This window comes from Seriola dumerili, unplaced genomic scaffold, assembly GCF_002260705.1.
Source record: "Seriola dumerili isolate Sdu_G_001 unplaced genomic scaffold, Sdu_1.0 BDQW01001124.1, whole genome shotgun sequence".
Taxonomy (NCBI): domain Eukaryota; kingdom Metazoa; phylum Chordata; class Actinopteri; order Carangiformes; family Carangidae; genus Seriola; species Seriola dumerili.
Genome location: NW_019175379.1, coordinates 3347620 through 3372248, shown reverse-complemented (window position 1 = coordinate 3372248; position 24629 = coordinate 3347620). Strand labels below are relative to the sequence as shown.

The 24629-nt window shown below is 39.3% G+C and overlaps 1 protein-coding gene across 1 annotated transcript in view; it reads right to left on the bottom strand.

The window, feature by feature from the left end:
• The window catches only part of drosha (drosha ribonuclease III), an 80813-nt gene extending 75012 nt beyond the window's left edge, over positions 1-5801 (bottom strand). The window contains exons 1-5 of the mRNA XM_022767215.1: positions 4946-5801; positions 4798-4866; positions 3984-4284; positions 2467-2608; positions 973-1133 (exon numbers count right to left, since the gene is read on the bottom strand). Of these exons, the coding sequence (XP_022622936.1) occupies positions 973-1133; positions 2467-2608; positions 3984-4284; positions 4798-4866; positions 4946-5799 (1527 nt within the window). The 5' untranslated portion in view covers positions 5800-5801. The remainder of the gene's footprint in view (positions 1-972; positions 1134-2466; positions 2609-3983; positions 4285-4797; positions 4867-4945) is intronic.
• Between the last annotated feature and the right edge of the window lie 18828 nt (positions 5802-24629).

The window sequence follows — 24629 nt, the reverse complement described above, 5'->3', positions numbered from 1 at the left end:
TTAATTCCTGCTTTTAATTATTTTGCCAGTGCACCAGACAAAACATAAACAATGTTGATGAAGACTTAAAAAATGTGGGCATCTTATAGTTAAAACCAAACTTCTCAGTGCACTCTGCTGGACAGGTTGTGCAACAGAGACACAGTTGTTGCAGAATCCTCATTTAGCAGGCATGGAGGACTCACAGGTCTATAGGTTGTCAATATGTTTTAACTGTTTATTTCTTTTAAACTGATTTATAAAACAGCTTCTTCTTTTTTTAGGATCGTATCCAACGGCAGAATTACTTTTCCTTTAGTAACTTAGGGTTAACAGAGTTTCAGCAGCTAACGCTCATTAACTAATACTCATTTGCAAAAAATGACTCATATATGCAAATGCATGTTCTGTTTTTGCACTACGCACTCAATAAACGGCAGCCTGCTCCAGTGACGGTTGGATGAAAGGGCTGCTTTTGCTGTTGCCTTAGGAAAAAAATGTTATCAGCACAATTTCTGATAAAGCTGTAAAATTAAAACTGTGTTTAAAATTCAAGGGTTGCAGGTTTAATTTAAATTAATTGGATTATATTATTTACTTGTTTTATTCATCTGTTAAAGTGTATTGGACTTAGTTTGAGCACCGTGCACTGTTAATATATCCTGGCACAAAATGAAACACAGAGGCTGTTGGTGTGCCTGCTTTTCCTCATGTATGGGGCAAAATCAGATGTTATAAGATCATATTATTAGGACTTACATCTGCTTGGCACGTACACTATTCTTCTACAGTAGATTCGGCCCACTGGACACCATTTCCCTGCCACTGCCCTATATTATGATACCAATGTTGTGGAGTTGCTTGTTGCTTGAATCTGTTCTCTTCATTTTTATACTTTGTCAGACCCGAATTAGAGAAGACAGATGTAGGAGATGGAAGATTTGGTTTTGTGGCATAATGAATGTTACAAAAATCCCTTTTGTTAAGACCAACCTGTCCTGGGTCGTTATACCACAGCTCCTCATGCAGGCGGTCGGGGTGAGCCTTCTTTCTCTTGATCTCGGCAATGACATCGAAAACCTCAGAGTCAGAGCTGCTGGAGCAGGTGCTTCCTTCACCATCTGACTCACAGTCTGACTCACTGCTGCTGTCGTCTGGAACCAAAGAGCAAAAAGGTCTTTAATCATTAGAACATTATAGGGCTGACAACTGAAACATAATTTGCTGAGCCGGAGCTGGTCGAGTGGTTAAGCTCCCCTTGCTCAGCTGTGCCCTCACAAAGTATTATACAACATAAAGTCTCAGTAAAGCAATCTGTCACAGTGTTTTCACATTGTGCGCACTCCGTCTTTGCCAGCTCTTGTAGAGGAATAATTATCCACACAATGTTGATGATACAGCAAAATTTCCCATCTAAATGTTTCTTTGGGAAAACAAATGAAGTTTAGCATGACTTACCAATCACTACTATGGATTCATTATTTCTAGTTCATTACAATGTCCACTTTTCTCTGCAGACTTGATTCTCTGAGATCAAAAGAGCAGCACAGTTGCCAATTTTGAAATCTCTCATTTTCTTTTTCCCTCTCACACTTGTCACTCTCCCTTACCGGAGAGAAACCTCACACCAAAATGAGGATTATAATTACCATTCAGCTGAATAGTTTGTGGCTTTTAGCTGAGCAAAGTCTTCAATTCTTATCAGCATTTTAACTTGAGTACTTGACTGTGAAGTTGGTGCCCAGAGCAACATATTTAGCAAATTAGATCTCCCTGGGCGAGATTGATACTGTTGCGGTGCTGAAAGAGACAATCCAGCTCACAGCCCTGCAGATAAGATCATAAACACTGAACTTAATCTCTGTCTCAGCCAAATGCACTGCTGAGAAGACAGCAAGTTTCTGTGTGCATCCATAACAAAAGGTTGTCGACAGATGTATTAACTGTTCATTGTTATTTAGCTGCAGCACTGGCACCAAGAACAACTTACGAAAGTAACAAGAAAGCAAGTATGAGCTGGTGCAAGTTTCAATTCACTGGCTGCTGAAGATACAAAAAAGTGATCTGTAGGACTGCAAGATTAAAGGAATAATGATACCTCAAATTACTTTACATTGCACTCATGGCTTTTATCTGCATTGATTGTTCTTATTAATTCAACAAAACTATGCAATTGTACTTTTGACATATTTATTAGTTACACCATGCTAAAACTAATGCAGTGTAATACAACAGTCCTCCAGTAAATCCTCCTTCATGAAGGTTATAATACAATTTTTATTGAAACTATAATAAAGAGGTATTCATTTAACTGAGGATGAAGTTGTGATGTTATTGGACTATACTGACTTGAATGAGGTGGACAAAATAATAGAAAGCTCAGACAACATAACACAATATAGTTGATCCACACCACAAAAGGCATTAGTTTTGTCTAGGTTTTCCTTATAAACTGACAACTGAGTGTCATGTCACAGCAATACCCACCTGGATCCTCATCCAGTTTGGTCTTGGGTGGGTCCCATTTCGGTCGAGCATCCTTGGCTCGCTCCTGTCTCCTCCCCAACTCTTCCTCGAAACGCTCATACAGGTCCCGCAGTTTACTGGTCCCCACGACTGTAGAGTCTCCCTGGAAAAAAAACAATTCAAATAAAATACACGAAAATCTGCGATAGTTTTTTTTTTTTTTTTTCCAATTTTTAAATGTAAAACAGAACAGTTGTAGATAGAGGAAGGCCTGATTGATACTGATCCTGATTGTAGTCCAGATGGCATTTCAATGTCTTACATCTATGGGATATTTTATTCCTTTATTGGATAGAGGACAATAAATAAGAAACAAGGAGAGATCTGAGATGTTGACATGCAACAAAGATACAGGGGAAACTGAGATTACACCATCATTGTCTTAAACCCATTGGCTACAAGGATTCCCAACAACTTTTTGAATTTTAAGTACAAATTGCAGTTGAGTTTTGTTAATACGCTCACGCCGACAGTTGCTTTTTAAGTCAATCTCTTAGTGAAAATGATAGTGGCAGAGTGCGACCTCTGCTGTTGCATTGATGTCTAAAATACACTCATGAAATAAGACAGAAAGAAAGACAAAGAAAAAACAAAATACCAAACTTCACTACGAGAGAAAATGATCTGTTAACAGCTAGAAAAGAATAGAATATTTCGGCATTGTGCTTTTAGTCCTCACAAAGAGTACACCACTGTGTCATGCCCTCTCAGTGCCATAGACCATCTGTACCATTCAACATCCTTTTGGGGCAGCGACAGTAACTAACTCCCAAAGGTAGCATCCTCGCTGTCACAGCAGAAAAGAGAGAGACATAACAGTAGTAAATCTGTTCATAGACAGGCAAAGAAATAAAGTTAGGCTCCATCTCGACATTTACCTTCACTTTAGTTTTATTGAAGGACAGGTCAGGTCTCTGCCAGAATATGTAATTTGTGGGAAGAAAGTAGCTGAGGACAGCAGGAAGCAAGCATTCAGAGACTCCTGCTAAAGGTCACAGTTTTAGAGAAGAAAAAGGAGTCGGCACTATCCAAAAGCACCAAAGACATCAGAAAAGCATTTGAGAGGGCAAGCGGTGATTTGCAAAGGGCGACTGAGGCGTGTCTTTTGAGTGCTCGCTATTAACTGAGAGGCTGAAAACGTATACTCTTAGAGAAAAAGTAATCCAACTCTTCAACAACACCATCGAAGACAGAATTGATAAAATTGTAGGCATAAAATTGGGAGAGCTCCCTCTGGTAGTCGGATGGATACAACAATATCAAGCAAATCTGTTCTCAGTGTTAATGGGTAACGTGTTAAATTCAATCAACCAAAACAAGCCATTCTCTCTTGTAACTACCTATATCAAACTGCAGGCAAAGATATTTTTATGGCTATGGAGAAAAAAAGGTACCAAATGTATAATAACAATTATACATTACAACAAACAATTAGCAACTGAACATAGGTATAATTAAAAGCAAAGTGCCAACAGTACCACTTGGTCCATGGGGTCATTGGAGTAGTAGTTCTCAGCGTGGGTGCAACGGATCCAGGCAGGTTTCAGCAGCTCTTCCTCCTCTTTCTCATCATCCCCCTTCTCTTTATCCTTCTCTCGGTCTCTGTCTCGTTCCCGCTCTCGCTCACGCTCACGCTCTCTGTCACTGAAGGTCTCGTCGGAGTCTCTGGTCCTGATGGAGGAGTAGCTGCGCTCTCTGCTCGGGGCCGAGGAGCCCTCCGACCTCCTGTCCCTCTCCTCTTCCCAGCGACCACGTTTCCTGTCTCTGCTTGTGGACCGACTGCAAATGACAAAAAAAAAAAAAAAAAAAAAAAGAGGATCACAATGAGCAGAGACGAAAGGTAAAATCTGCACCCCATATACCATATACAACCACTTGATATTTTGTGACCAAAGGACAGCGTTAAGGTCACATGTTAGCTCCATTTGCTAAATGAGGAACGTCACATTTTACATTTAAAGGACCAGTGTTGTAGGATTATTACTTGTGTATAATCACCTGAAACTAAAAACTGTTGTTTTTTCTTTAGCTTAGAATGACCCCTTCATATATAAATATACATAGGGTCTGTAAGTTAAAATACACACACACACACACATATATACATATACACACACATATAAATTACACAAACAAAAAACTGCAGGAATTTAGGAGTTGTATGAATGTGTGCAAGCTGAACCACAGCTACAAAGTGACAAAAACAATAATTTGTGAATGTTTCTAGAGGTTGAATAGGGATTAGTATTTCACAGCAGCTTTAATAAGACAAATAAGGGATTACACTTGTACCTCCGAGGCCTCTTTCTGTGCCTGTCAGGTGACTGGGATCTTCGACTCTCTCTGTGACGATGCCTCTCTCTGGGAGCAAACACACAGAGTAATAAGAAAAACATCATTTCAAAGATGAATCTCATTCAGGAGGGTGCTGTCTGTGTACCTGCTGCGATCCCTGCTCCTGTGTCTGGGGGGAGTCCGACCTCTGTCGTACTCAGATCTGTACCTTCCACCCTCTGGCCTGACACGCCTGTCTGGACTCCTCCCGCGATCTTTCCTCTCTCCAGGAAATTCCATTTTGTGCCTATCACCCTGGCTACTGTAGCCATAGCCCTTCTGCCTGTGGTCATCATGGCGATACCCTCTTTCTGGAGACCTCCTGTTGTCCATGGGTTTTTCGTACTTATACTGACCCCCATGCCTGAAGCTGTGGTCTGGTTTATATGAGCTGGGGCTCTGAGTGTAGCCAGGGCTGAACGTGGGAGGAGGGAAAGGGGGGTGGGGAGGATGGGGGTAGTTCATGGAGTACGGAGGGTGGTAGCTCATAGACTGAGAAGCCATGGGGTGAGGCATGGGCGGGTGCGGTAATGGTGGTGGGGGCACAGGTGGCATCATGTAAGGGTGGTAGGCATTCTGAGCAGACACCTGGGACCCTTGTGTCGGACCCCCTGTGGAGCTGGGCAAGGGAGGAGGTGGAAAGTTAGGTGGGGGTTCTAGGAAGCCCTGCCGAACTGGGGGCTTGGGAAAAGGTGGGCGCACTGGACACTGGTTAAGAGAACTGGGAGTCTGGGATGGTGCTGGAGGAGGATACTGCATGAAGTCAGAGTGGGGAGGCATGTAGTTGTTGTTTCCATGGTAGCCTGAACTGGGAGGAGTCTGGGGATCATAGTGGTATGGGGGCACCGGAGGCTGGGGAGGGGGAGGCCTCAGGTTGGTGGGTCGATAGCTTTGAGGGGAGCCATGCTGCCCTGAGGGCATTCCTCCCCTGGTACCCCCACGATCCTGATGGAAAGACATGACTGTGGACATGACAGAAAAATCAAGTTAAAACTGATACTCACTTCATACCCCTCATGAAACACAACTGGGACTGAACTTGCTAATGGAATCACCTGCAAGAAACACCCATCCCCCTGAGGGCAGCCTTACATGCTCATATTTTAAAAATATGAAAAAAAATAATACTTGCAATTGTTGTAGTTAGTTACTGTGTTTGATGAATATATTATGGAAGGAACTCATCTAGCTTGTAGTTAAGTAATTGGTTCTCATGACTTTCCTGAGAAAGAGATATTGATCTTCTTTTAAATTGTCCCCTGGGGACAAATAAAGTTTACTGAATTGAATCTGTCTAGATATTATTACAATATAATGGTGACCATCTTTAGCCCCCTAGCTAGTTTCGTCTACATTCTCTTCGTATTGTTGAAAATTAAAAAACAAAAGCACAGTTATCTAATACTACAGTGCCATGTTCATAGAGTCATGCCCTACGTAGTGATCAAGTTCATCGTTTACGTTTACCATAAGCAACAGCTGAACATCGTTAAAGTAATTGCTTGCTCTGCGTCATTAGCTAACTAGCTAAAACAGACGGCATTTACCAAAAACGCATTAAGAAACTGAGAGCAGCTGAATAAATGCTGCTTTCGGAAGAGAAAGTAGTCACTCTGGGCCAATATTTTATTTATTTTTTTTTTGAATTGACATCCGCAGATAGGTTAAAGCCTCGGTCGCGGCTACCTGGTAACATGTTAGCAAGCTAGCTATCTATCACATCATGTCAGCATGCGAGGGAAAGAAATTACGGAAAAAAATAGGAAGAGCTAACAACAGACGCGTAAAATTCCGTCTTTACTACTGATTCAAAATACTACATATTTAACAGTTTAAATCGTCTTAAACCTGGTTAATTATATGAAGCTATATGCATCACAATGAGTTACCTGGTGGGTATCACGCTTTCCGAGTGTCCGTGTTTCTGGTCGGAACGGTTAGGTAGAGCAACGCGGATTGACCAATCACATTCAACGATTTGGTCATTGGCCAATAAAAGAGCGATACGGTTTTGAATTGTTTCTCGCCGGGTCGGTTCTCACTGTAGCACATAACAAACTACTTTTCACCGATGATAAGTGAAAGATGATTTCATTTCATTTCATCACAAAATATAGTTCCTGCATGGTGTGCATCTGCTTTATTTTTTATAATTCTCTTTGTTGATAAAAGACAGCGGTGTGTGATTTCATTCGATCAGCAAAAACTTTATTTATCTTTGCACATTAACAGTTCCAGCGCGTAATGTACTTAACACTACTGTCCTTGATTTAACATCTTTACTCGCTCTGAAATACCTGCTCACATTCAGACCGTTTAATACACTTACGTAACATTCACTCATTTTACACATTCAGAGGAGACAGATTAATGAGAAGAATACATCGTATATCGTTAAAATACAGTAAAGAAACACATTTGTCATCCAGATTGGTGCATCCTTCAACTGAACACTGAATATTGCTGTTGACCTAGGAATAAACAACTGGGGGTTGATATTTATTCTATTGAGGGAGACTAAAGTCTGAATTTGATATAAGTTAATATGGGTTATGGTTTTTCCCTTAGAGGACTCATTATACTATACAGTATATTTCACAGAATATCTGTCTTGTTTTGTTTTTTTCAGTATGTTCCAGGTGTAGGGCACATTAGGCCATCCATTTTCCCCACATTTAATTGTTAGGCTAGTGGTCAGAGATCCCTTTGTACTCTAAAATCTATAAATGCAACCTCAGCTCTGATCCAGCACTTGCTTCATTTGGATGCTCTGAAACCACACCGTGTTTATCAGTGACTGAAAAAGCTAGAAGAGTTTGGTGTAGTGGCAGCAAATGTAATAGAGACGTACTTGTCTCTAATTTCCACATAGAAAATATCCCATTTGTGCAATAGACACTGCATAGCACAGATAAACTTAACAATAGAAACTTTCCATTCTTGAAAACAAACTTCTCTTCTTTTGTCTTACAGCTTACTTTTGTAGGATAAAACTAATTAATTATTTTAAAAAAAGAAAAAGAAAATAAAGGCCTAAAAACTTAAACCGTTACTGTGTAATTTTGCTATATATCCACTAGAGGGTAGCAGAGGTTTTTATTTTTCTATTTTTTTTATTTTATTTTTTTTGAAAATGCATTACAATAAATTGGTGCAACATTGCCATGGAAACACAACACAGATTCATTTCCAGAATGACTGAGGCAGCAGCATGACCACACATCTAACATAGTACATTTATTTCTTAAGGCTAAACTTTGTTATTGTATTGTTAACGAACCTAGGGAACAGTTTGGCCTCACTCCATGCAAGTTCTCCGGCATTATTCTGAATCGGGAATCTATTAGACCTCTGCTCCGCATTGATCTGAACCTGTCTCGGGAGATGTCTGTATGAATATGTGGGTAACAGCCATCTTGTTAACCTCAGTGTGTGGTAGCACTGCTGCACTCTCTGCTGTGATGTTATGCACCACATAGGGTCACTGATTGAATCGCTGTGGAAGAGTAAGGTCAAAGTGCACAAGCCCACGTAGTTTGCTCTAAGGAAACACCTACGTTCTGTTTTGACCAACTAATCACCTAACTTGGGAGATCATTCGTCATCACATTTAACATGTCCACTTGTTAGAGAGCAAGTTACACAATGAGGCCAAAAGTATGTGGATGCCACTGCCTGCTACTTTTCACTATTGTCCTGTTTTTCCTCCAGTGAAGGACAATCTTAGTGCTGCAGCATACAGTTATACTCTAGAAAATACTGTGCTCGCAACACTGTGCCAGCAGTTAAGGGGAAACCATCTACTGTTTCAAGCTTTTCGCTCTGCTCCGCTTGACCTATAAAATGAGAGAAAAACAGAATTTCTTAAAGCCCAAGAACTTTAAATTGCTTGTTTAGTTTGACCAACAGTCCAAAGTGTAAATATATCCAGTTTATTATCACATATGACAAGCAATTCGTTTCAACAATCAATCTCCCAACATCAGTGCTGGACCTCACTAATGCTCATATGGCTTAATGGCAGCAAATCACTGCAGCCAGGTTTCAAAATCTGCTGGAAATCCTGAAACCAGAGGAGCAAGGGTTACTATAGCAACATATACTAATGATTTTGGAATGACATGTTCCACAGTCACTTAAGCGATTGTATGTGCAGGTATTCACATACTTTGTTGTGAGTGTCTAAATACTTTTGGCCATGTAGAAGCCTTAACTGACAAACACATTAGAGCACTATCTGATTCATACACATACCCCATGTTAAAATACTCCTCCTATTATTAATTATTAAAACACAGAGATGGTTAAAAAGCAAGATAAATAAAATAAACACAAGTGCTACCACAAAAAGTCAAAGAGCCCCTTAAACATAAAAGGCTCTATTTTCTGTACATGTGCTACTGTACCATAGAAATAACATTAAAAACTAGAAAATTCCAGGGAAATTTTGAGTGCCATGGGGGCTACTGCCGGGATGAGTACATGATTTATTTCCAGTGTTCAAAAGTCACCCTGATCATATTCTGGTTTTGAGAAATGTCTTGATATAAAAGACTCTGATATAAAACAATGTCACATCCCTCCATCATGTATTATGTGGGAAATATCTCATATTCTGTGTTGTTTTTTTTAATAAAACAAGAGGCAACATGTCTTCAAACTGGCATTTAAAGGGTTAAAATCCTGAAAACTAATAAACATTTGGTAGGTTTGAGCAGAACTGAAGTGGTTTAAGAGATGTATGCAAAAAAAGCAGAAAAAAATATTGATATATGATGATTTTATAGCATTTTCTTTGTGTGTCCTTTTTTGGACACGAGGAACCCCAGAGGTTACAAAATGTGTTACCAGTGTATAATAGACCTGTAACAGTAACTGACATTAGATTTTAAAAATATGTCAAAAAAGACACTTTCTTGCAGAAATCCATACCTTCAGCTGTAACACAGCCAAAATGATCAGCTAATCAAAAAAGAAAAGTGAAGAAAATGTCCAAAAAAGGACAGAGGGACCCCTGAGGGTTAATAAATCCCATGAACCGCTATTTAAATTACCACTATTATGTTTTTTTCGGTGCTAAATTTAACATTACTGGGGAGGAGAGCAACGCGAGCAAAGTGACAGCGAGAGAGGGCCTAGTAGCTTCTCCTCTCCTCTGTCTCAGCGGAGACCGTCACAACTTCATTCACTCATTTAACAAAACAAAAAGAAAAGCAACAAAGGAAGCAGTAAATGGACTTACATATTTAAGACCTAACTAAATGTAATTTAAGACCTAACATGCGGCTAATGTAAAGCTAGCGGAGCTTGGAGAGTTGGTTATCTGGTTGCTAGGCACGCACACACGCACACAGGTCAGGAGCTGCCGTTGCCATGGCAATGTGAAAATCTGCCCAGAATTTGGCTTCTACATGGCTTAAAACAATTGCAAATTATGAGAAAACCGTTACTTCTTTTCAAAAACCGAAAACACCGTGACAGACACTGAAGCCAGAAGTTTCTTACAGTCTCTATTTTATTCAGATATTCCTTAAAATGAGTGAGTAAGCTCAGTGCGAAGACAGAGTGAGATTCTTTTGAAAAAAAAAAGACGATTACATTAGGTGTCAATGAGATGTCTACATTTTCAGAAAGAATTATTTGTCTCCTTTTTACGGTTTGGCCGTGAGCTCGAGTTAAAAATAAAAATAAAGGTTATTTTTTACTGCTTCACGCACTCTAGCCAACTGACGCTGTCACTAACTTTGAAGAAAAAGTGATTTGCACTCCTCCTTTGAGTGCTCATAGTTTGAAAAGTTTACATGTTATGTAAAAACTGTTTTTGAGAGAGCAGAAGTTTTCCTCCGTTTTATAGTTTGAATCACATTTCTACGTGCAGGTATGAGAGAGCTGGGTGACTCAAAAGGTGAAATTTTGTGGGTTTTTAAAGAAAATTCCGAATGCATTCCTAATGCATTATTTATTCCCAGTATTTTTGGAATAACTTTGGGAAAAATTGGAATTTTAACACCAAAAGTCATAGCACCTCTTTCGGGATCAAGACGCACGTTTTGATGTATATATTACCGGGGGTTTCTCAAAGCTGCAGGACGAGTTACGCGCCAAAATTTGGCGGAAGAATAATAATAAGCCCGAAGGAATATTAATAGATGCTCCGCCCCGAGGCACTAGCTGTAGAGGAGTGCCTCGGAGCTGAGCACCCATGGCACTAACTACAGATTCTCCCTTTAACCAGTGAGTGGCCCCGTGTGAACTGAGTTGATCAATCTGTATTCTATTCGGTCTTTGGAGCGATAAACACTTCGTTTGTCTTTGACCCTCCAGCGGTGTGTGTTTTCCATTCAGTCATCACTAAACACAAAACAGAAACATTTACAGGTGCAAATGCCACACCTGTCATTCACATACACGTCAGTGGTGAGAAAAGCAGAATTTATTAAAAAAAACTCGTCAGGCTTCTTGGTTCTGCGCTGACACGTCTGATGGTCAGATTCACCTCAGGTTGCCACAAAGCAGCTTAGTATTCTCTGCCTCTGTTCTGGGCGTGCCCTCTCTCCCTCGAAAGAAAAAAAAAAAGTGGTTTTCTCTTTCTCAAGAGAAAAGCAATACTAAGCTTCCCCTGCATTTGATGTGCTGTCAAAGATCAATTCGAAGAGCGTTGCGTAGTGCAGTGGGTTACGCAGGCGCCCCATATATAGAGGCTACAGTCCCCGCTGCACCTGGCCCCCGGTTCGACTCCCGCATCGGACAGTCCTTTCCTGTGTGTCATTCCCCCTCTCTCTGCCTCCCCATTTCCTCTCTCTTTACTGTCCTGTCCATTAAAGGCAGTTAGAAAGAAATGCCAGAAAAGTGACGTCATGGAAACAGGGATGAGCTAATTGGATGTCACTTTCTAAACCTTCTTCAGTATTGTGAACTCCCCCACCTAAGCAGATAATCCATACAATAAACAGAGAGTGTTGATCTTGCGAGACATTGAAACAACACACCTGCATGCAGAGTGAGGCAACAAGCTAGAGCAGAAGGTGGACTGCATTTCCCTCTCAAGCAGGCGAACATGTTGCACCTACTGAATATGGAATTTCACATTACTTTCGCTCATTATGATTTAGCTGGAAAGGCCAGAGATAAAATTGTGTTTTTTTTTGTTATTTGAATGAGTCAAGGTGAAAGTGGAGTAGAACTCACCTGTGGGAAAGCTGAGCCAGTGATTATTCAAATTTGCCCCAACGGATGGATGAGCTCTGAGGTCATATTTCACAGTGAAATCAGGAGGATTTAATTGATACTTTTAAATGTTAAGATCTGATTAAACACAACTCATTTACATTCATCTGTTGACAGTAACTGAGAAAAATAACCTCCCATGAAAGAGTTATAAGTAGGTTCTTAATTAACTTTAGCGTTTAGAAATTGAATTCATAATTAGTGCAATTATACATTCATTAATCTGTCAAAGTTTTCTATTCGCAGAAGTCCAGGGAAGCACGGATCTTTTCCATAAAGCATCATTCAAATGCATGATACAAATATTAGAGGTACTGTATATCTGCTTATCAACATTTAAGCTCTGTTAAACTGCATGGAAACTTCAAAAAGGTCAGTATGAATGCAGAGCAAATGAGACAGTGAGGCCTCTCAGCGGTCTAGAGCACACTGTGTATATGATGTATACCTAAGTTTGCCTCTTTGATTCGATTGAGTACAGCGGTGGTAAAAGAGGTGACAGCAGCACCTCAGCCCACACTAATGAGTAAAAGGTTTTGATACATGCCGAAATGTGCTGATTAACTTACTTCCAGTACTAATTGAATTTTTTTTTCTTTTTTTGATTCAATTGAAAATAAAGTAGTGCTTTTCTGAAGAATTTAGACATCTGTGGCTCCAGTTCTTGCATTTACATCTGTGTGATGATGTTTCCAACCTACATGATGTTTGTGATAATTTGTCTGACTTTTGATGCTCATGTTCTCTTGATGTTTATTCATTCAGAGGCGGTGAAAAGCTAAAAGCTTTCCAGGCAGTGCATCTCTCTGCTGTCCTCACAAAGAGGCTTTTTGCAGAATGATCATACATATGTGCATACATCACATGCACATACACTTTTTGAAAATAAGGTGAGACACTTCAGGTGAGTTAGGTAAAAAATGTAACTAGTGGATAACACCATGACAATTCCCCAGCTGATTACTTACATTAAGACCATTATTTTGTGTTTTATACGTTTTCTGAAATGTCACGTTTAAATATGCAAATATGGCACCATCTAATTAAATATGCACACATTTGCAGAAATATCCAGAACAGAAATCCAAACAACGGACAAAAGCAGGTTCAAAGTTCTTCTTGCATTTTGTTGACATCTTAGAGGCAAAGGTTTTTACAGAGGGAATTTTGGACATTTTTAGGAGCAGCTAACTAGCAGCTGTTTTGCTTGGCTTAGCAATAAAACTGAAAACAAGGAGAAACTAGCCTGATATCACCTCTACACCTCACTGATTAACATTTTATATCTCGACTGTCTGCATGGATTTAGGTTCCTTTGGACGGAGCCAGGCTAGCTGTTTCCCCTCTGTTTCTGATCTTTACGCTAAACTAAGCTAATCATCCTGTTTCCAGCTAACTCTTGGTAATGAATAAGTATATTTCCTGAATTGTCAGCCTATTCGTTTTAATAAATGCATTAGTGAACATGATTTGGTGAAGGACTGAGAAAATCATATAATAATTCTAATGTGCTTGTTCTCTGTACATATGCAAAAGGGAAATAAAGTTACTTGAACTTGAGTAAAACACTGATTCTATCAGTTATAATGTACTAAGTAGAAAATGATAAGTATTTTACAAATGATCCAGTTGGTAACTTTCATATATCCAAATATTTCTGGTGCAAAATGTGCAGTTAATTAGGATAAGACAGGGTGAAGACCCTGAAGACCAGGCTTGAAAATTGGCATTTTACTCAAAGCAAAGTGCCAGTTACGCATGAGCTCAATAAGATAACATCTTCATTGAGATACTTCTCATGCTGATTTAGCTTAAGTAATGATACTTTCTCCAAAGTTTGCAGTTTGGGGATCTATTTGAAATTTTATAGCAACAAAAGTGCAATAAGACCAAACAAGGCTGAGAAGCACGATGACTCATACTCTTTACTTGTTTAACCTCTCTGGGGAAGTAAGATCTGAGCTGTGTGCATCACTTTCTGTTAGTCTGAAGCCCGCGAGGTTACAAATGAAAGGCTTGAGCAGTGTGGTGGAAAGCAATGAATTATCTGGGCTCAGAAATTAAAAGAGTGCATGGAAGTGGAAATGGAGCCTCTGACAATGATTACTGTATTGCCAAAGTTGCTGGTGGGGTAAATACGCAGACTGGCCACGGATAAAGATATTTCAGCATTTGGGCTGTTGATGGCTTGTGGTTAAAACAAATACAGGCGTATTTTTTTTCATCGCAGCATGTGATGGTTTTCAAAGAGCTTAGATGTTTTTATATTTTGTTCCATGTAGTTCTTCAGTCACAGAATACAGTTTTTTTACTTTACTGGATGTATTTCATGGCTCTTTGATCTTATGAAACTCTTCCATAACCCACTGGTATTTTCATAATTGAACCATTATCAAAATTAAAACATTAAATCAAGGCTGCTTTTCTCCCGCTGCCCCCACAAAAAAATTTTCTTTAGAGAGGGTTAGTGAAATTGTAAGCAGGGCACAAAATCACTCTGGAGGATTTGAAGAGTTATTTAATTTGCACAAATCAGGTGGGATAATTTAGCTACTTATACACATAGGTTTCTAAGAAAGTTAATTCTCATGCTAAACAAATTACTTAAGTAAGCAGAAGCAAGCTGATTTACATGACTCATTATAAAAAATCACTTTGTCCATACTAATTAACTACAAAAAATTTCTCCACTAGAGGTCAGCAACTAGACTCCTTCTTCCAACACTGACTTTTCTAACGCTGTCTAACATTATTTACACACTCCTCAGACAAAGTGTGCAACGTTTTTCACCACCTAACAAACTCCAAAGTCTGATATTCATGTGTGTTTGAGCCCTAAGAAAAACATCTGGACCTCTGTGGCTTTTTAGACATATAATGTAACTTCACCTGCTACAATCGTTCGCATGAGCAGAGCTTGCAGCGACTACTTTAGAATGTGTTCAGACTGAACGCAAAGTGAATTCCCGCCTTGCTTTACTCGCACAAGTTTGACCACTGGAGTATTTTTACATTTCATTTCCAATTCACTCAAAAAGCTAACGTTCCAAATTTGCAGACGTTAGCTGTGCCATTCTTGTAAAGTGTGCAACGTTTGTATGTGTGGATTGAGCCTCTGCTGCATTTAGTCTCTGAATGATCTCAAAACTTATCACAAATGTGGCTCTGTCCATTATTTTCCCCCAAACCCCTCTTCTTTTCCTCCTATCTCTGCAGGTTCATTAATTGGGGTTATAAAGCCCCAGGGATAAGTGTGAATTTTGTTCTGCACTGAGCAAATTTACATGCATGACTGGATATGTGAAAACACTGACTGCAATTTTGATTCTTCAGGTGATACATTCAGCTGCTTGTTTTTCATGGAGGCAACATGGTTTATTTTGTTAAAAAGCCCTGTTCTGTTCAACAGGAAAAAAAAAGAAAAAAAGAATAGCGACCCTTCTGATTCTGATGATTGAAACCAGAAAAATTTGCTTCCTTGATGGATGTAGACGATGTCACTTTCTTGCGGAACATGCTCTTTATTGGTTGGCCTTTATCACCGTACTCACTGTGCCGTGTAGTGCCTCGGCATACATGGAAACACATAATTAGAGAGGTAACATGCAGAGATTTGAGCACATTTTTCATCTGGCAAAGGTTGGTGCTTTTCGGAGTACTGGGGAGAGGAAATTAATTTCATAGAAAAATAAGGGTCAGGGAGTTTGCTTTGATGTACACAGCTTAAGTACTGAGGCGCTCGTTGATGCTGTTATTTTATGTGATTACCTTAGTTGCCAAAAAAGCATGAACACAAAGGTCCCATACTTTACACTTTTTCCAGTGTTGAAGTTTTGATGTTCATCAGAAGATATATTTGTGGTTTAAAGTACCAAAAGCCATCTCTACATAGTTTTACATCTCCTCTCTCAGGCTTCTCTCTCTCTCTCTCTGGAATTACAGAAAATAACAGGTTGGTCAGCCAATCAGAAGAGAGGCGTTCATTGTTTTTTGAGTGATGCACAGCCAGGCCAACCAGCGCCAGGCCGAACAGCCAGGCCAACCAGCCAGGCCGACCAGCCAGACCAACCAACCAGCCAGGCCAACCAGCCAGGCCAATCAGCGGCAGTGTGATGGAGGCGTATATGGGGAAATTACAGCGGAAATACTGTATACTTTGCCTGGGCAGCAACTATGGCGAAAAACCGTCAAGCGGCTAATCCTTTTTTCAGAGCTCCGACTCCAGGCGGTGGATATCATCCCCTTAACTGTGAGTAAGCAAGTTTGCAGTCCACACACACAGCCACAATAATAGCTGGTATTCAGTCCAAGAGTAGCTCATAAACCAACACCAAAAGTACTTCAATGATCAGTAGAAGAACGGTGTTAAAAAGATTGTTGGAGAGGACAAAAAAACACTAGTGAGAGTCCAANCCAGCCAGGCCAACCAGCCAGGCCAATCAGCGGCAGTGTGATGGAGGCGTATATGGGGAAATTACAGCGGAAATACTGTATACTTTGCCTGGGCAGCAACTATGGCGAAAAACCGTCAAGCGGCTAATCCTTTTTTCAGAGCTCCGACTCCAGGCGGTGGATATCATCCCCTTAACTGTGAGTAAGCAAGTTTGCAGTCCACACACACAGCCACAATAATAGCTGGTATTCAGTCCAAGAGTAGCTCATAAACCAACACCAAAAGTACTTCAATGATCAGTAGAAGAACGGTGTTAAAAAGATTGTTGGAGAGGACAAAAAAACACTAGTGAGAGTCCAAATCGTATAACTACAAAGCAGATTTCAGGTAAACACTCAGAGAAACCAAATCATGCAATGTTGGACAGTGGGACCAGATGGGCGGAGCTGGGGACATAGCTGAGGACTATAATAGAAACTTACGGGCTCATTTTATGGCTCAGTTTTCTGAATATGGGCTGTGTGCATTTCTCCGTGGATTGAGCACTTCGACACTTTCACAGTATTTATATGACACCTAGGCCAGCTTTAAATAACGCATGGAAATCTCACTTTCTACAATATGGAGACCTTTAAATGCAACCAGCACATATAGACTGAGATAAGTGGGTTTAAATAGAGAGTTTTGTGATATGGTGCTGTCTGTCTTTGGGTCTAAAATGGACAATTTTTGAATGAAAAAACCTTTGGTGGGTGTTTGGGGAGGAATCTACTGCAACAGCAGTACAGCAATATATTCTTAACAATGCAATGAATGACAAAACAAATTACAGTTTTTCAATAACCTTAACCAAGTGCTGTGAGAGTCTAAACTTAACCATAAAAATGTTTCAGAATGCTCTAGTCACTACAAGCAGATATTGTACTGGCAGATATCAGATATTTTGTTGGAAAACTGAGATGATGTCTTTGAACATTTTACTGTTATGTTCAGTATCAACGCATTTACAGATATACAGTGTCTGGGACTTTTTGAGTCACTGATGTGAATTTTCATTAGATTTGTCCTTCAGTCTGAGTGTTTTTTTTTCTCTGTTCTCTCTTGACTGAAATGTAAAAATCTAATCCCAGCAGGAACAACACAGTCTAAGGCACAAACGATGAATCCATCCACACACTAGTGACAAATAGAAATCATTTTGAAAAAGGTAGGTGAGAAAAACAAATCAACAGAAGTCTGGAAAAAAAACCCCAAAAAAACAACATGATAAATGTATAATACAAATACAGGGAAAAGTGGTTTATACAGAATTATCAGGGACATGTCTCTCCTCTACCCTCTCTAAGCTCCTGTTGTAAAAGTAATTAATTTCTTATAAACTAAAATGTTTCCGTCCTCCAAGGGTTGGTAAGGTCAGATATTACCCATCTGCTCTATACAGGCATGGTATTGTTAATTTCATATAACTACAAAAGTATTAATAACACAAGGTACTCACCAATGTAACATTGAACCTTCTCCTATATAGGAAATACATATATCCCCCATCACCACCATTATAGATAATATTTATTCTGGTCTGTTTTTCACACAGCAGCATCTCAACACTGAGGGAATCACTGCTGCATTCATGGGCCTACATTTAATTTACTATCTGAACAAATGCCATTAACTATTTCTCCTTGAATTTGTATTTAATGTGTTAAAATAGCAATAAAAGTAATTAGAAAGTTTACGTCTGAAATATATGTGATATTCTTTTGTGGACATCACATAAACAATAGAATATACACATTTAGCTATTTGTATCCATGTATGTGTATATTTGTGCCATGTATAGGTGAGATTTCAGTTGATGGGTACTTACTTGTATTCATTATGAATACTAGCGCATTTGCTGAATGTTGTGCCATTGTTAACGAAGGTGTATAGGTGGTATGCTGGTATACAGAACACTATGTTCCATACAGAAACAGCAGCATAATGACATAAGATTCATGCTTCACAGGTATCTTTATTTTTTTTTTGAGGGATTTCATTGCCATTGGACGAAAATGAAACTTAACTAGACTATGAAGTGGGACTGAATGTCTCTTATATTCTCAGAGAAATCAGAGTCTTTCATCAGGAATGTGAGTGGTGTATTTGCCTGATTCATTCCTCTCGATGTAATGACAGTCCCTGATCTTGGCCAGCTGAGCCTCTGATGTTGTGGACCATATTTCCCTCAGTTCATCCTTTGAAGCAGGCCAGGGTCCCGACTCTGCCATTTTTTGGAGACATTCCGTGACGTCCTTGCTCACTGTACCAGATTGTTCAGCATTAAACCAATCACATCAGGGCAGATCTGGACAATCAAGGCAGCGCACTCAGTTTAATAAAATCCAACCCCTGCTACGTGAGTAAGAAGCTACAAAGAAGAAGTGTGCAGGCGCCTCAATGATTTGTCCGATTGTTCAGCACCTGACAGGCATATTGTGCTTTACTTGTGTCTGGACATGTGAGCACCACGGCAGCCCAAGGAGCAACCATAAAGTCTCCTTTTTCTTTTCTTGTTGAACACCTCAAACGCAACTCTGACGAAATCATTGTATAGATTACTGTAGTTGTTGGGCGCGTTTTCTAAGGTTTAGTGGGAGGACGCCCTTACTTCTGAATAAGATTAAGGGAATTAAATACTAACTGGTTTAGTCTCTTCAACAACAGACTGGGCTTAAAGGGCAACACTGTGTCTTTCTGCAGGACTGAGTGAATTTTTTTTCTGAAATTTCAGGTTTCAGTGGTAAACAGTTACCACTTTATGTGAGAGGTGGCTTTAAAAAATTTGGAGCTTACTCCTTCACAGTTTTTGTCAGGATTGACATCATGAATTCCAACAGCGACCCAGGTTCATGGTAAAACCTAACTATAAAAATGTCCAGGGAGACTTTTCAAATCACTCCTGCAGCGCACACGCCACTTCTCCTTTGTCCATCAGCATGTCACACACCTGCGCATTTTTAGTTAGTGTGTTCGTTTTTGCAGTTGTGTGTTTTATATTACACATAACCTGAGTGGAAACGTAGAAAATGCAACCAATTGCAAAGGAAACAGACTTACAGATGAAGCTGGACCGATGAAGAGACTTTACTGTTCCTCAAATTAATGAAACAAACTTAAATGCCATATTTCTATCATGTTCTCTGCATCGGATTCCACCGCTTTGAAGTTTAACTGGCACTCAATGCAATGATTTAATGTAACCTAAGAAGTGGCAACACCAACTCTTAACATACACTGTAGTTGAAAGAAACACAATTTATTTTTCATTTTCTTTCACAAATTTTCTGGAAATTGAGTTAAAATGTGCACTACATCTGATTGGAAACATGGCTACTCTATTCAAAACATTATTTTTTGCCAAATAAGGCTAAATACACAGTTTTTATCTCTCACTAGTGTGGTTAGCTGCACTTGTTTGTAATTCATGACCAATGTAAAGTCATAGTATTTTAGTGAGGCGTCAGCTTACAAGTCTGTTTTTTAAATGCACTCCTCCTTGCTACGGCAGAAGCATCAGACCAGATCTGTTAGAGTTGATCGTGCAGAGATAGATGCTGGATGAACTATCATCACGTATACCATTTTGCATTCCCTCCACAGCCAGCTCATGAGTAGCAGAATACTTTCCAGCTCCGCTACAATGGGTCATTCTTGCAAGATGAAATCAGCTAATGTAACAAGTTGCATCTGTGTCAGGTAAAGAAGTTCTGCTTTTTTTTTTTCTGCCTCTAATGAGGACGGTCTGCTCACTTTTGACTTATACACATTAAACATTTAAACTTTTATCATTTATTTATGTTTATCTATCCGGTGCTGTTTCACTGTCTGTTGCACATCCAGTAACCCTCTAGTTAATCATCTGTTCCTAAATAAAGTATTGAATGTACTTGCATACGGTATCTCCACTGTATACACGATCATTGTGCAGCTTACTATATATGTTTTTATTATTTCACACATCACAGGTCTGCGAATCTGCTGCACTGCTTTCCAGCGTTTTGTTTTCAACCTGTTGTGAGCACCAGCTGCAGCTGCAGCACGACATCCTGCTGAAGGACATCTGAACAGATCTGATGTGATCAAAAACTGTAACTAAAAAAAATAAAAAATAAAATAACACCTAAACAAAACAGCTGTTGAAAAACAGACTTTTGAAAAGATATGACTCTCAGACAAGGCCAGTCTATTGTTTCTGATGTAACCATCATGCAACAAAACAAATGGATGTATGAAGGCCACAGCATGTGTTGTATTCACTGTAGCAAAGGATGATTTTTTTTTCTCCTTTTGTGAGATTATAAATTGGAAAGATGTCTGACAGTATAACTATGGGTCATTAATTGAATTAATGCACTATAAATGGATTTTCTCTGTCATTACTCATTTTAGGTTAACAAATTTGTTTCTCTGATATTTTGAAATATACAAAGGTTAAGAACACCCATTTGCTATATTGTATGTTAGCTAGTAATCTAACATCTCTAAATATCATAGCAGTTTTGAGTGTCTAGATATATTTGTCCTGCTGGGAAAAGGAACAAGAAGAATCAGGTTATGCAGCTGTGGAGTGTCATCGCTATACTGCCTAACTGCCCAAAGAGAAACTGCACTGATTCTGATTTTACACATAAAGGTCATAGTACTTATCACAAGGAGTTCTACTCAACTTGTGAAAACAGTTATACAATGTCTTCTACTGCTCTGGAGGAGTCAGCATGTGCTTGGAGACACATTTATAACAGTCTAAATTAGAAGCTAGGGGCATGGAGTGCACTGTAAAAGATGTGGTGCAAGGCGGGGGATGGGGGTCTGTTGAAAGATGCTGTTGAGTTATATGATCTGGTGTTTGTGGATACCAGGGGCTAAAAGTCAGAACATATGAGTCAGATGCAAGTTACTTTATCTCCACAAAAAATGTGACAAAACAGAAGATTCAGTGAGGTTGAAGTTGCCAATGTTAAAGCCACGTGACACAGGAATATTTCATGTAAAAATACTCAGTTAATCATTGTGTAATCATACAGCAATGAGCTATTTCACGGGATTGTGTCTCTCGGCTTTCACCTGGCCATATAGGCAGATATATTTGTATCTCTATTAACACCATGCACATTAATTTCTCTTATTGTGTCAGTGAAGGCTGAAATATTATTAGCAGCAAGCTCAACACCTGGGCTCGCACAATTTGTGTCACACACACCCAATCAGGCTTTCTTCCCTCATGATTCTTCCAGAAATAAACCAGAAAACAATATCCTCTATGTGATATTATATGGCATTTAACACATTAGAGGAGGCATAAATCTGTGCTATTTACTAAGCAAGCTGAGGCACATAATGAGCATCTAATCAGAACAACACAAAGGCACTGTGCACATGTAGCTGCACAAATTGACAAACATAGCAGTTTCTTGCAGAGAAAAATAGAGCAACAGGCAAAAATACATTGAAATCTATTATATTATATCTGTTTCAATTAGCTGCACTGACTCTCACACGTTGCTGCATGTTCTTACACATTAACATCCACATCACATTCACTGATGGACTTAGTAAGGAGGGATTTCCACTAGGCTGAGCAGCGAAGTTACTGGCAATGGTTTATTGTGAGGGAGTCTGTGAGCGGCTGCTGGAGCAGAGCTGAACTGAGCTCTGTTACAGGCCTGATAAAAGACTCATCACTGATCCCCGGATCCTAAATAAACAAATCAAAGTTTGCCTCTTTCATGTCAGGTCAAAACTGGTCATGCAGGAGATAAAAGATGACCCCCCCCAACATGGATTTAAAGATCTCAGTTTGTCCATACAAGTGAATGTGTTTATTTTATATATATATATATATTTATATATCATATACGATATGTAAGGCTAAGCTAAATATAAACAAACACAACACCACATATCTCTCTTTTTTTCCTCTATGGATGTGTGTGCCCAGTTACTAATATAACAGTAGTAGAGGATGCAAACTCCTTTTTTTGGCCAACTTAGTCTATTGAAATGGTAAACTTTATGAGAAAAGGGAAAATACATCTGTTTATTTTGCTATAACAGAAAAGAGACAAGAATCCACCTGTCTACAACTCAGTAAAATGTTAATGCTATTGGATTATAACAGATGACGTCATGTCACGTCAGGACACCTGATGCTGCACGTAAAAATCCATTTGACCAACAGGACCACACAACAAGGACAAACTCATGTTTGAAAATGGTCACATGTTCAATTTAAGGTCAGATTGGTTTGCCTGCTTGATGATTGACAACCATTGTTAATATTGTACCAATACAATACTGGACTGTATAACTGAACACAAAAGAAAATCAAGACTGATATATTTAAGCCGAACCACAGTGGATTAACATTTCTAAACGCTCTTGAAAGTCTTTTCATAGAACTTAGTGAATAAAACCTGATTTTTATCTCAAGAATTAAATCAGGTGAAACGGGCAGCCTTGAGCTGGAGAGTGAATCAGAGTGGAGGTGAAGAAGGAGAGAATAGAGAGTTTAAACTTTTAAACAATTTCATTTTCTGTGCTTACGTATGCTTAGTTTAAACTGGGTACAAATCAGAAAACAATAAATGAAGATGCAGCCTTGGGCACAAGTGACCCCATGAACCTCAGCAACTGAAAGCAGAGGAAATTTGGTTCACCAGGGTCAACACAATAAAAGCACCTGTATAACTACTGTTTACTTGCATTATATTGAAGAGGATTCCCTGTTCCACCCACACTCGGGTCATTTTAATATTTTTATTATGTAATGGTTTAAGAGGGAACTCGGTTTTTTCAGTTCATGTTAGTTAATTAATTTTTCCCTAAAGGCAATTTTCACATACAGCATCACTAGGTGCACTAGGTTCTCACCCATAGAATCAGTAAACAGGTTCCTCTACATTACTGATATATGCATATGTATGAATAATAATAATAAAAGGCTAATATGAGTGCACTGAAATGATGGCGCATGGTGCATTTATGGTCTGCTGTAGTCAGTGGGTTAATTGGTCTGTGCCATCACGATGATCAGATCTGGTGCGTTCATGAATTTAGAAAATCTCTTTAATGTTTAGACCAGTGTATCTCAAACCTTTTCAAACCAAGGACCACTTGGCCATTAAAACAAAGCTAACTCCCCAGACATCCCCAAAACCAATAGGGCCTGCTACTTTGGTAACTTCAGTACTTGAGTTTTAGTTATCAAAACCCCTGTGCCTCATTTGTTTTTCTTGACCTGGTCTTAATCCACTGGTCCATCATCTTGTCCGTTGTTTGTGTTTGATAGTTTACAGGCTGCTGATAACTGCTGAAATTTAGCACAATCCCAGCGCAGGCTAATCGTTAGCTTCACCCACATTTCCTTTCAAATGTCCCACTGATCATTTTTGACATAAATCGGAAAAAACACTGCAAAACAGCCAATTCAAATAATAATGTTTGAATTGACATAGAAATCGATTTAATATTGAAAACAACACATTTAAACTACTCACTAGCGGGCTTTGTGGTCACTCATGGACAGTTTTAGAAAAACTAAATTTAATTCACTCACAGACCACAAGGGGTTGCTAGCGGACCATTCTTTGGGAGAGGCTGGTTTAGAAAAAAAAAAAGCGCAAAAAACGTATTGAATTATCTAAAATGTATTGCCTTAAAGGTCGAAGCAAGGCAGTTTTTATGTATTTCAAGTTAAGTCGATTTTTTCGTCCTCTGACCCAGGAAGTTGGCTAAACTTCATCTGAACTTTATTCACATAAAACATAAGACAAAAAAGTCTTAAAAAGAAAAGACAAGGTGTTGCCACCTCTGAAAAAAAGAATATCTTAATGCACAAGAAATGACTGTCCACCTCCACGAGTGAGTCAGCGCCAATGACATGACTGCTGCTTCACAAAGCAAGCCGCCTCGTCAGATTTACTCTCACTGGAAATTGATGAACCTTGACGGAGATTTCTGCCTCAAGCTTTTGTTAATCTCTGACCTTCAGTCAGTCTTTCTTCTTTTTTTCAGCAGCCTTTGGAATATTTTCAGAACTGTATTTCTAAAGAAGCCACCACTTTTAGGTGAAGGCTGTTAAGATGATTTTATTATATTTTCCGATAATGTTCAGCACATTTATCCATCC